Source organism: Furipterus horrens, unplaced genomic scaffold (genome assembly GCF_987537825.1).
Source record: "Furipterus horrens unplaced genomic scaffold, mFurHor1.1.pri manual_scaffold_2, whole genome shotgun sequence".
Classification (NCBI taxonomy): domain Eukaryota; kingdom Metazoa; phylum Chordata; class Mammalia; order Chiroptera; family Furipteridae; genus Furipterus; species Furipterus horrens.
In genome coordinates this window covers 189,287,338-189,300,722 of record NW_028327172.1, presented here as the reverse complement: position 1 = coordinate 189,300,722, position 13,385 = coordinate 189,287,338, and the positions used below count along the sequence as shown (strand labels likewise).

At 37.0% G+C, this 13,385-nt stretch overlaps 1 protein-coding gene across 1 annotated transcript in view; it reads right to left on the bottom strand.

Moving 5' to 3' along the window:
• Nucleotides 1-13,385, bottom strand: part of GABRA2 (gamma-aminobutyric acid type A receptor subunit alpha2) — a 114,505-nt gene that overhangs the window by 50,807 nt on the left and 50,313 nt on the right. The window contains exon 4 of the mRNA XM_090268180.1: nucleotides 13,269-13,336. Coding sequence (XP_090124306.1) covers nucleotides 13,269-13,336 — 68 coding nt within the window. The remainder of the gene's footprint in view (nucleotides 1-13,268; nucleotides 13,337-13,385) is intronic.

Here is a 13,385-nt window from a genome sequence, read left to right as displayed (position 1 = left end):
ACACCTTCAAACAATCAGCAGCAGAAATGTCATCACAAATATTATTGAAGCCTTTCCTCTCCTGTTGATTCCATCTCAATCACATTCCCCTACACTTTGAGGGAACGCTTGTCTTGAATTTGGCATGCAGTATACCCATTCATGCACTTACATATTTACTATACAAATGCATGTGCTGTATGTCACGTTTTTAACATTTACAGAAATGGGACCACACTGTGTATCTGACACTCATGTTTTTTAGTCACATAGTTGGTATCTATTCATGCCAATACATCTCAGACTTTGATCCACTTTCACTGCTACATAGCATTAACTTGTAAGAATAGTTCACAGTATTCATTGTTTTTCTCCTTGCTTTCACATATCTTTTTTCAGTTTGTTACTATGGTAAGCAATACTACTATAAAAATTGTTACACAATGTTTTTAGTTCAAACATGTAAGAGTTAGTCTAGACCAGAGGTCAGCAAACATTTTCCATAACAGGCTGATTAGTAAACATTTTAGGCTTTGCCAGCCATATGGGCAGTAGCACAGCTATTCGACTCTGCTATTGTGTGAAAGCCCACAGGCAATATGTAAATTAGTGGGAGAGGTATGTGCCAACATATCTTTGTTCACAAGAATAAGCAGCTGACAGGATTTGGCCCATAGGCCCCAGGATGTCCACTCCTGCTTTAGAGTAAATGATAAGTGAGATGACTGAAATGTATTTTATGTGCATCTTCAAGATAACAAGGTACTGCCAAAATGAAACCCTAGAGGTGTATACATTTATATTGCCACTAGCAATGTATAAATGTCCTTGTTTCTTTGTAACTTGGGACAGATGGAATATTTCATTTTAGCCATTATGGTTGGTGTAAAATGTTTCAGAGTGCAACTATTTAGATTTCTCTTCTAACTAGTGAAATTTAACACACTGTCAAATGTTGATTAAAAACTCTAGTTTTCTCATATAGATTTTCTGTTCATTTCATTTACCCAGTTTCCTTTAGGATGCCTTTTTCTTACTGAGGTATAGAAGTTCTTTATATTTTCTATATATGAATATTTTTAAACAAACTTTGTAAGAATTCTAAGATTATAAATTATGCAATATATCATAAATATATCCTAGTATATATCCTAGTATATATCCTAGTATGCTTCTTATAAAGATGTAAAAGTTCTGCTTTAAACATTTAGGTGCTGGAAATATTCTGTATCAGATGAGGTAAGGATCCAACCTTTCCTTCCTAATGGGATTAACAATTTTCTATTAAGTGGTCCTCCTTTTCCCACAGGTCTAAATGGCACTTCTTTCATGTATGTAGTGTCTACATAGGTTTGGATCTGTTTCTAAAAGTTCTCTTCCATTTTACTGTTTGCTTACCTATGCATTGTTTCTAAAGTCATGATTACTATTGCAATATAATAATTATAATTAAGAGTTTTATGATTGCTCAAAGACATATTATAACTTTCATTAAGACTTTTCTTTTTCATTATATAAGAAATATTGTGAACTGTGTTTTTATATTCCCAAATATATTGCTTTGTTTACTTACATTTTGTCAATGATGTTTAATTTTACTGCATCTGTAATAAGAGACTATGCTCTGAATATACTGATTATTTCCAATTTTTAAAAAATATCTTGATATTTCTTGTTGAATCTGACTACCTCCATCCTTTAATTGTAACTCAGTCTATTTACATTTAATATGACTATTCATATATATTGAACATATACTCAGACTGTATCATTTTTATCAGTGACAAAATAGTAAGGAGAAAGAGTATTATTTATATAGATGTTTCATAATTAACTGATGGTAATAAACAAGAAACATACTAGAAAATTGAGGAAGAAGAAACATAAAACACATGCAGAGGAGCAGAAGGAGAGAAAATAAAATTTAAGAAGCAAATAAATATTTACAGTGTCAAATAATGCTGAAATATTTTGAAAGTTGAAATAAGAGTTTATGGCAGTATTATTTACAATAGCCACATGCGGGAAACAGCCTAAGTTCCCATCAATAAACTAGTGGATCAAAAAACTATGGTACATTTACACAATGGAATACTACACAACAGAAAGAAAGAAGGAACTCCTACCTTTAGTAACAGCATTGATGGGACTGAAGAGTATTATGCTAAGTGAAATAAGCCTGGTGACAAAAGACAAATACCATGTCATCTCACCTATAAGAGGAACTAATGAACAAAAACAAATGAGCAAAATGGAACCAGAGGCATGGAAACAAGGAACAGACTGACAGTGACCAGAGGGGGTGAGGGAAAAAGGGGAAAGAAGGGGAAGGGTCCAGTCAAGGAACAGGTATGAATGACCCATGGACATGGACAATACGATGGGGATTGACTGCTGTAGGGAGACAGGGCAGGAAAGAGCAAAGAGATAAAAGAGAGACAACTATAATCGAACAATAAAAAAAAAATGTTACATTAGCAGCAAAAAAAAAAAAAAAAAGAAGAAGAAGAGTGGACAGAGGGTACAATTGGGAAAAAGTACACTTCCCCAAGTCTGAATTTGTAAATCAGCATTTCACCAGTAAAATCTAGAGACTGGCTAATATCATTTGGCTACTGTCATGCAAAAATCACCTAAAATGCAGGAGCTTGAAATAGCAACCAGTTATTTTTAGCTCAGAAGTCATGATAGCAGGGGTTAGCTGATCTCACCTGGGCTCAGTTGATCTCAGCAGTTCTTACTTGTGCATCTGTGGGATTACCTGGCCATTGGCTGATCTGGGCTCGCATCTCTGTAGGACCACTGGGGCAATTCAGCTGTGTTACTGTTAAGTAGGATAGATGCTAAACCAAGTGGGGGGGGACAGGACGGGGAGGATGGAAGTCCCACCCACTGACTCAGCAGTCCTTGAAATTCCATGTTTTCCACTATCTTGGAAAGAAAGCCTTTGAAATGGTGCTTTCATCCCAAGGCCTGAAAGGCTGGAAAGGACCCATAGGGCCTCAAGGAAGGAGTCCACTAACACCTTTGGATATTCCCACCCGTCTTGGAGAAGTAGCACCACCTTTACCTGTCAATCAACTGATAGCTCCTTCACCCCACCTGCCAACTACCTAAGTGCTCAGAACAAAGGAATCTCTGGCTGCCAGAGGACACCCTGCCTCAGGCCATTTCAGCTCTTGTTCTTGCCACCCCTGCCCTTGCCACCCTTGCTCTTGCCCTTCTCCCCTATCTTGGAGAGGCCCATTTTCTTCCATGAGGACATGTCACCAATAAACCCTGCTTGCCAGCATGATAATAGACTGAGTGATCTGCAGTTCTTTACTGCATTGGCAAGAAGAACCGTGTTTCTGGGAATTTCTCCTGTAACATAGAGAGTATATCTGGTACTACTCCGTAGACCAGAGGACTACCTGGGGCTTGTTTTTCTCACAACAATAGCATAAATGCAAAATAGCCAACCCCAATGTACAAGCTCATTTCAAGTCATTACTCACATAATGTCTTTTAACAACTCATTGGCCTAGCAAGTCACACAGTTGCAGCGAGTGACAAGTATTATATCAGGTCCACCCATTCTTAGTGGAAGCGCGTTAAAAAGCTAAGCAGAAAAAGATGTAGATATACAAAGAAGTGAAGGATGGGGACCATCATTGCAACCTATCACACTAGCCCTCTTTAAGTAAAAAATAAACTATTTTTGTGAAGAATGGTTTGAGAGCAACTAAAACTTCATTTCACCATGTGACTCCAATGAAAGTTCCTTGGGTCTAATACCATGCAGGCAGGTTCCTTATTACTTATTGAGGAAAAACAAAACAAAACAAAACAAAACTGTAACTGTACTTTACCTAAATGAAGAGAAAACCAAAGCCTGTGAGCAGAGGCAGGATTAATCAGCTTAGAGCAATGGTTTACTAAGTGAGATGTGTACATCCATTTGGGTGCAGGGAGAAAATGTTAGACTCTTTATTTTTACAGAGAATTCTTATCTGAATGTAGGAAGTAAATAAAGCTTTGCTATTAGATAATACACGGAATGATACTGGCATTCTCCCAGTGTTCAAAAGTAGATGATGGTCCTATGTAAGGTATCTCATGGAAGAGCAGGGGCCGAGACTGGAAAGGGTCTTGCGGCTGCTGCAGGAATTTGTTCTCAGTGTGAACCTGCAAGTTATAATACCTAGTTCATCTGAAATGCTGTCATGAAAATAGACAAATGGCTGCAAAAAGGTCTTGCTAACTGACACAATGGACTGAACACTAATAACTGCATAAACACAAGTGAACAAGAAAAGTGGGTATTTATTCTGTGCCAGATATTAGCTCCTTGTTAGCCACTTGAAAAATGATGAGATAATTAACTTTAAGATAAAATCTGAAAAGGAAAATTTATAATTATCATTGAGTCTATTTAAAATATGGTTTACACTCACTGTTTTAATGATTAAAAAGGCAGGGTAATGAGAAAAACAAATAATATTTAATAATAGGATTTCAAAACAAATTATTTACATGTGATTCAAATTCATATAAAATGCAAACTCTCAATATTAAAAAGAATACTCTCGAAACATTCCTTAAGATAAACTTTAAGTTTGCCATGAGCACATAGAATAACAATAGTAACTTGATCTGTGTGGTATAAGAAAATTGCCAGAGAAATACAGAAAAATGCCACCTCTTCATACAAACTTAAGATTTGGGCCCATGAATTGAGATTCTAAGAGAAATAAATACTAACATGAGCAAATACAAAATCTCTCAGAGAGTACACAAACAAGTAAGAAGCAAATTTAGGAAAAAACAAAAATTCTACAAGGACGCATCATCAAGCAGCTGTCCTACGGCCAATGTATGGGAGGTGGGGGACATGGTTAGATAAAACTGAAATGAAAGATAGCACAAAATTCCAGATTTGAACAATTCTTTACAAGAAATTAACCCAACTTTCCATTTATTAGACGGGATTACAGATAAATTCAGTGAATTTCCTGTTTTTAAGCTTGTTAGAAGCAAAACCAACACAAATATAGTTTCCAGTCAAATGTTTTACTTCCACTAACCATTGTTTTCATGATTTGTATTGCAGACAAGGAAACCACCCTCTATTGCATAGCTTACCGCATAAACCTGATTTCAAGGACACATTAACTTAGTGAAGGCAGCGTATTCTTATTGCCTGGGTACACTAATTACAAGTCAATGTTTGTAGCCTACTCCTGATTAATTATATCTACTCACTAAAACATCCAAATGGCAGGAAAGCTTTGGAGTGATTTGACATTTTCTTTGATACTGAGTGTATTTTAAAGTACCAAAGTTTACTTCATTATACCCTTTTTGCTAATAAAGGCTAGTCTTGGGGGAATGGTCTGTCTGCAGCACTGGGGATGAGTCAGCACTGGGACCCGGTCAGATGCTCCCCCAGTTCTCCCCTCTAAGCCACCGCGTCAAACTCTCCCCAAGTGTCTCCAGTCCTCTCTACCCTCCCTCTGCCCGAGCCCAGGATGAGAAATATCTACTAATCAGCAATATAATTATCCAGCACTAAGTACCCGCAAAGATTGTTTTCAAAGATAGATTCACATTTCTCCCTTTAGCAATGGAAATTGCCACTCCTCTCATCAACAGGAGTCTATTTCTCCTATACTGAACATGAGGAAACCTTCGCCACCACATAGAGAAACCTAGACTGCTGTACTAAGGAAGCTAGATGGAATTAAGTGCCATGAAGAATAGAAGGATACCAACTAACAAAAGGGGAGGTTTTGAAAGATAATGGACTATGAATACAGAGAGATCTCAGCATTGCAGCCATTTTAGCTTTAAGGTTAGATATATAGGCCATAATAATTCCCAGTCTCAATGGGGAGCAGAGAAAAATCCACCGTTGTTAGCACTTCCCAAACTCCTGATCACTGGAGAAAATAAACTGATTGTTGTTTTAAGGCATTAAAAAAAAAAAAAAAATACAGCTAGTCTTCTCTGAATAAATTCCAATCAGTGTATTTCTTATATGACAAAGAAAAATGGGGTTTATGAAGCAGGTATGTAGCAATTAAACTACACCCCTGGAATATACAAAAATGGTTAAACTCAAACACTTTTAGTTGGTACTCAAAAGGGCTGAACAACAAATTTAACCCAGTATTATTAGTCCTTTAAAAACTGCAAAAAGTAAGAAGCTTAAAAACAGAACAGCAGTGTACCCATTTAGTACAAGATCATAAAACACTATTATGCAAAGAAGCTCACACAGGAAATGCAGGATATCATAGATACCACATCTTCAGACCACTGTGCAAGTAAGATATCTGGGCTATTCTTTGGAACTAGAAGTCAGACAAGTTTCATGAACAAATTAAAAACTAATAATAAAAATTCAGATTATAATAGTAAATTATTAAAATACATCGAAGCAAAGCATTCAAAATGATCAACAGTCATAACATGGTAACTGCAATTCACTTTGGTATACTTTGCTATTCAAAATTCAGAATAAGCTGATTAAATATGCAAAGGCATCAACATTTCACAGGTAGAGAACACTTTCGATGCCACATTTGTTTAAAAATAATAAAGAGAGAGAGCGCCAAAATTTGAACTTAAAACTTTATGCATCCTACAACCAAGTTGTTTTCTTTATGCCATACATAAAAATAATTCTTGAAGGCAGGACACTAGGGTGAAATTTCCTTCTTTTATAGATCAATAAATGCACGCTAGTTATGGATTATGGAAGGTGACAGAGAGAAATTAGTTTCAAGGCTGAAACTGGAGTTTTATAGTCTCTGTCAGTCTTTTCACATTTAAAACTGACTCACGCAAAACTGAAGGACAGCAACAAGACAAATAAATAGAGTAATATGAGATAGATATTAAGATCATGGGCTCTTAGAGTACTTGACCTTGAGCAAGTTTAGTTTCTATTTAGATTGACATATCTATAAAGCGGTGATAATAATAAAATCGTTTGTACTTTCTAAAACGCATGTAAAGATAAAGTGAGATATTATGTGTAAAGTTCTTAGAAACTGTTTGGACCTCAAGGAAATAGCTTGGCTTAAATTACCTTCCAAGTATTCTCCCACATTTCCCATACTCAACAAAATGGTGGCCTGACAAGAGAGGGACACCAAGCTACAAAAGGTCAGAAAGCAAAGTCCCAGGCAAGGGTTGAGGAGGATGCCACAAGTGGTCCATTAAAGATTAAGCTACCTATGTTTCTTGGTGAATCTCAAGTGTGCCCCATCAAAGAGCTTGCTTTTATCTATCAGGCATTCAAATGGCATTGACTAAAAAGAGAGAGCTATCAATAGAACAAGTTAAGTAAAAACTATTTTTCCTCCTTTTTGCAATCTCCCCTCTCTGTGCCTCAACTCCGTGAGACCCAGAAAGAGGAGAAGAGTAGACCATGGACATCACCCACAGGACACCCCTTAGCTACGAACGTGCCTGAGAAAAGGAGAGAGGATCTAAATGGCATAAAAGACTGATGTTTAAATTGGACTTCCTGGACTCTTTGAGATTTAAAAGTGAAGAAAAAGCTACTGGATGCACCTGATACCATGAATAAAGTGTTGCTGAGTTTGGACAGTAGAAATTTTAAAGTCCGGGGATGAAGTCCAGATGCTTTCTCACAGCCTCCAAGGCCCAGTATAACCTCCTCCTCCGTTCCCTCTTTAGCCTGCTGTCCTGCAATTCTATCCCCATCCCACACCCTCTCCTACAGTGACACTGATGTTGCGGGGCTTCTGATGCCTCGTGCTCCATCTTACTACTCATTGATCTCTGCTGTAGTCTCCCTTCCCTCGTCACCCCAGCATCTGGCCCTTTACTTCTGAGAACAAGAACCATAACCGCCTTCTTACATGCTGTGTCACCAGCACTTAATAAATTGCCTGGAACATAGGAAATAAGCAACAATTAGTCTATGAATGAATGAGAGGATTCATTGGAAACTAAATATTGTAAGAAGGGTTCTGGTAACAACAGCACAAAGGGTACATGAGGAGAAAGGCATCAGCAGAGGCAGATGGAAGAAAATTCTGACATCTTACAGCAAAGAGTTACCAGCACACAATACCCTGATTCTTAAATTCAAAAGTGAGAATGCTGGCTTGGGTGTGTTTGCATAAGTATATTAAACTACTCACAGTGGGCTTTTATTATATATAATTGTTACATTTTAAAGAATGCTGGCATATATTTAACAAGCCATGTCATAATAAGTTCTCTTGTAACAGAGATCTACTATGTTTTCGTTTTATTTAGGAATGTGTTGGCTTTTGGGGAAGCAATTGGCTATAAATCTCCTTATGATCTGGCTTTGAGTTATTTTCCAGCTTCACCTCCTTTCAAACCTCTAAGAGCATTCTAGTCTCCTATTACACTGAATTTTACATTTTATTAAACTCAACAAATTCTTCTAATTTGTTTTAAAACACTCTTGTCATTATGTAGCTGGGCGACCAATAATATTTGTCTTCCTTAGCTCTTTTCTTTTCCTAGAATTCTTCTCAGATGTAGGTCTCTCCTACCCACATCCCTTCTGTTACCATATTAAACCATAAATACTTTAATAAAAGCATAATCACACTGTTTTAAAATGATGTTTTTTCTTAGCCACCCCCCACACATACAACTGTGAACAATTTGAAGGCAGCAGCGGTTACACTTAAGTATTTCAGCTCCTGGTACTGTGACAGACACAGAGTATGTACTTAGTAAGTTGTTGAAATGAACGAACACAACTCATGCCTTCTAGTAGCTCAGGTTACAGAAGAGGAAAGACAAGTAAAGATTTTTATTATCTGGTGTAAAAGTCTTAAGAAATGTGTGAACACCATGTGGTGGAGCACAGGGCCAAGAAGGTCTGACTCTACTTGGAGAAGCCTAGAGAAACATAAGAGAGGATGAAATTTGAGGTTGGCCTTGAGGAAATGAAAGATCTCCAGTTAGCAAAAGAGGAGTGAAGCAGAACAAAAACAGGGAAAATCTTGTGTGAGGCCAGAGAGTTGTTAAAGATAATGACATGCTCAGAGAACAGTGAGAAGTTCAATGCAATCTTTAAAAAGTGAAAGCCTCACAGACAATGAGATGGCTTACGGCTGCTGCCCTCCGCCTCACCTCCTCTCCTCAACCACCTGCCTGAAAATGTCACCTCCGCTCTTCCTCCCTTTCCTTCTCTCCCACATGCCCAACCCACTGCAATCTGGTTGCTTTTACCACGATCAGTAAATATCTCCTTGTTCTTCATCCAGTGACACATTAAATCTTTTTCTTGGCTTTACCACAATATATAATACTTGTTCTCTCTCTGCTTTTTCAATACCCTCCTGCATTAGCATTAAAACCACATTCTCCTGGTGTTGTGGGAAGTCACTTAGGAAAATCCTCATCATGGTATCTGAGACTTTCAGTGTCTGCAAACAACCTAAATGTAATGATGTCTTCTGGAAAATGAATGGACTAACACCAATGGATAATACCTATTATTTTTAATAAAGGTATACAAGTTCAGTGTGATTCCCCCCACAAGAAGACCAATTCTACTCTGGCAACCTGGGAAAAGGACGTGTAACCTCTGCAATTTTTATTTAAAAAAAAAAGACACTTCATGGTCAGAAACCATAGCTGTTTGGTATGTATGCAAAAATAATGGGAGGGTCATAGGGAATGCCTCTTTTCTGAATAAGCCAAGAGGGCTATAACTGGAGGTACTTAGGTCCCACAACCTTCCTTCTTGCAAAATGGAAAAGGGTGGAGTCAAACTAGTCAAACTACCTTTATTCTCCCTCTTCTGTGGAACTGTTACCCCACTCCCTAGGCGAGGTTTTTATGATGGGCAAAACCGATAGGTTCATCTCATTACCAAATGAACTGTATTCTACCTTGACTAAAGGCTGCAAGTGAAAAAGATGTCTGACTATTGCACATCATTGTATCCGATAAGGTATAAAAGGCAGTGGATTCTGACTTTTGCCCGAAACCTCCCTTTATTTTGACGGACATCTGTGGTTGTTCCTTCTGAGTCTCCTATGGAATCCTTTTCAACATCTTGTTTTTTAAACTTTCTGTGAAAATCTGACAACCATTTCATGCTAATCTTTTTTCCTACACAAGTTTATATATATATGCCCATAGTTATTACTACCATCTGATAATGACCCTAACCCTAACCCCACTCCTGGGCTCCTGAACTATTCCTGCTAGCTAGACATCTCTAACTAAGTTACTCACAGCAGCTCAATAGATCCAAAACACAAATACTTGCTCCCAGACTCCAAAACAAAAGCATAAACAACTTTTCTTGTTTCATATCCCAGTGATAGGTACCACCATTCACCCAATCCCTCAAGACCTCATCCTATACAAATAATTCATTATGCTAAAATACAGACTGTCATGCCCCACAACTGGCAATTATGATTTCAAAGATCTTAGAAGGAGCCTAGGAAATAAATGTTTTAGTAACTCCCAGTGATTCCAATGCCAGTGTCTATGAATATCACTTGGAGAAACATTTTTAAAAACCAGAGAAGGGTGCTGAATAATAGTGGCCAAATAAATGAAGGTTCTCTAAGTCTAATTCCTAACCTTCCAAAATATCAATAACCTTCCAATAATCAACTTCTATGTGCCAGCTTTAAAGTGAGTAAACATCATGTCTTTACTTTTAATATATAGTTTTCACCATATTTGTAGCAGGTTTCTTTAGCTACAACTTCTGATAAAGGTTAACAGCTACATCCAGTGTCAATTTTTAACCCAATTATTACATATAATAACTCTCTAAACCTCCCTATGATGTTAATTTCCTAATAACTTTGGGGAACCTAAGAGATATTGCCCACTGCTTTTATAAGACAGGAAGTATGAACCAAGGAAATCACTATGATCAATAAACCAAGGTCACCACTTAATAGCTTCCATCTTAATAGCCTAATGGTAAACTCTGGTTCAGAAATGTTGAGATGACCTCAAAGTTTCCATTGTTCAAGTTCAAACCTTAACACTCAGCACTGCAAGAGATAACCATTTGAGCTGAGGTTCTTAGCCTAGATTTCAGTGCAATAATTGGTGGCTACACCAATTATGTCTTAAGCATATACAAACACAGTGAACGTGTTTACTGATATGGAAAAAGTCATCCTTAGAGCAACCAGAGAGAAAAGTTAATGAACAGTGAGTTAAAAGTTGCTAAAATGCACACTCATCCTCCAAACTTTGTCCATAGTCAGCTACTAGTACATTCCAAAATTTAATTACCTTCTTACTCATATTTTTAAAATGTTGAAAGATTTTAAACTTACTTTCAGACACTATAATTAGAATATTTCATTGTAATTTAGACCTGCAACTTTTTTTTTGAATTACGCTTGTTAATAATTCTGAAATACTATTTGTGTGTGACTGTGCCTGTGTGTGCATGTGTGGTATGTGTTCTTTTGGTTCTTAATTATTTTTGCCACTCTGCTTTTTCCTCTCAGGCTAATGTCACAACACATCTACATCACTGACCAGAACAGGAAGACTTAGAGGTTTAGGTCTTGCTATTCTACATGCATACTGCATAGAAAAGAGTGTATCTGCTAAGATGCTAAAAAGGACATTAAATTTAATCTTTACTTTTTACATTAATTAATTGCTTCTGTAAGCCACTTATGGAAAATATGGGTATATTTTCCTTCCTCATCCTAATTTCTTTCTATTCAAAGCATCGCAGCCAAGTTTTATTTCTTGACCCAGCCATGTATATTAATACAAATTCAAACTTTCCCCCACTACCTTATTTTCCAGCAAAAAAATAATATCAAGATGGAAAAATCACTCCATCTGATCATCAGGAAAACCAAATCTTTTTTTTTTTGTTCACGAAACATATACATGTTCTTAAATTAGTTCTATCTTCACTAAGAGATTTACAAGATGAGTAAGTGTGCATATTTGTATATGTCTGTGTTACATTTTTTTTAACAGACAATTCAGTTTTCATTGTCCCCAGCTTTGTGATACTTCTCTAGATTTGGACAATTAACAAATAGTACCTGTTGAGTGATGAAACCATCTATCTGCTCTTACTCAAAATCCTCCCCATTTTACATATTATTACACATACCAATTACCAGTGTATTGACTCTCAGCTCCAAATCCACCTTCCTTTCCCCACCTTTGAGAAAGACTCTGTAAACATTGCTTTTTAGCCAGCTGATGCAATGTTAGGCCTTGTCAATGGAAAGTACTGAAGGGACATGCTGAGGTCATAGCAAGAGAAGGGACTTTTCTTGCTGCTTTTCTTCATTGGTTTGGATTCATTGTCATTCTCTGGCATGGCTTCAAAGGGCTGAAGGCAGTGAGTTTTCAGCACCAGGCAGGATATTCTTACACATCAGCTTTAGCAAGTACCCGCAAATGTTTACGTGTGTATGTGTGACAACATTGGAGTGCTAGTCTTTTAGCAGAGTCCAATTATACTTTACAGTGTTATCAGCTAGAGTCACCATGTTTACATTAGAACCTCAGATCTTATTTATTTTGTAGCTGACAGTTTGCACACTTATATCCACCTTCCCCTATCCCTATTACCCAGACCATAGCAACTGCATTTTAATTCACTGTTTCTGTGAGTTTAATGTTTTTAATCCACATATAAGGGATGCATGTGGGATTTGTGTTTCTGTTAATTTGCTTAGCATAATGCTCTGTTCATTCACTTAACAATGGCAGGACTTTGTTATTCTCATGGCAGAATAATATTCCACTGTGGTAACATGTACCACATTTCTTTATCTTGGCTATTGTGAATAATGTTGTAATGAATGTGGAAGTGCAGATATTTCTTTGAGATCTTATTTTCATTTTCTTTACATATATGTCCAGAAGTGGGATTGCTGGATCATTTGGGTCATATTTTTACATTTTCATGAACCCCCCCATAATGCTTCCCACAGTGGCTGCAGCACTTTGTATCCCCACTAACAATGAACAAAGGTTGATTTTCCCTTGTCCTCATCAATGCTTTTAACTCTTGCCTGTTTGGTGATACAAGTTTTGAAAAGAATATAAATTACAAAGCAATAATCTGAACACCCGAGCCAGAAATGGTGTGCCACAGAAACAAAAGAATTAACATCCCTAACTCTCCATGTATTTGTTCAGACTAAATAGGCATGAGACAGTCACATAATTCTATAACACTAAAAATACTTGTTTATTCTAAAAAACATTGCCCCTCACAACTCTGCATTATACGAAGTAAAAATACTATTTAATGAAAAACTCACCATATCTGTATCTGAGACAGGGCCAAAACTTGTCACGTAGATGTTAGTGAAGACTTCAGTAATACTGTCTGATACGAGAAAAAGAGATGGAATATAGATATTATATAATGAGAAGCC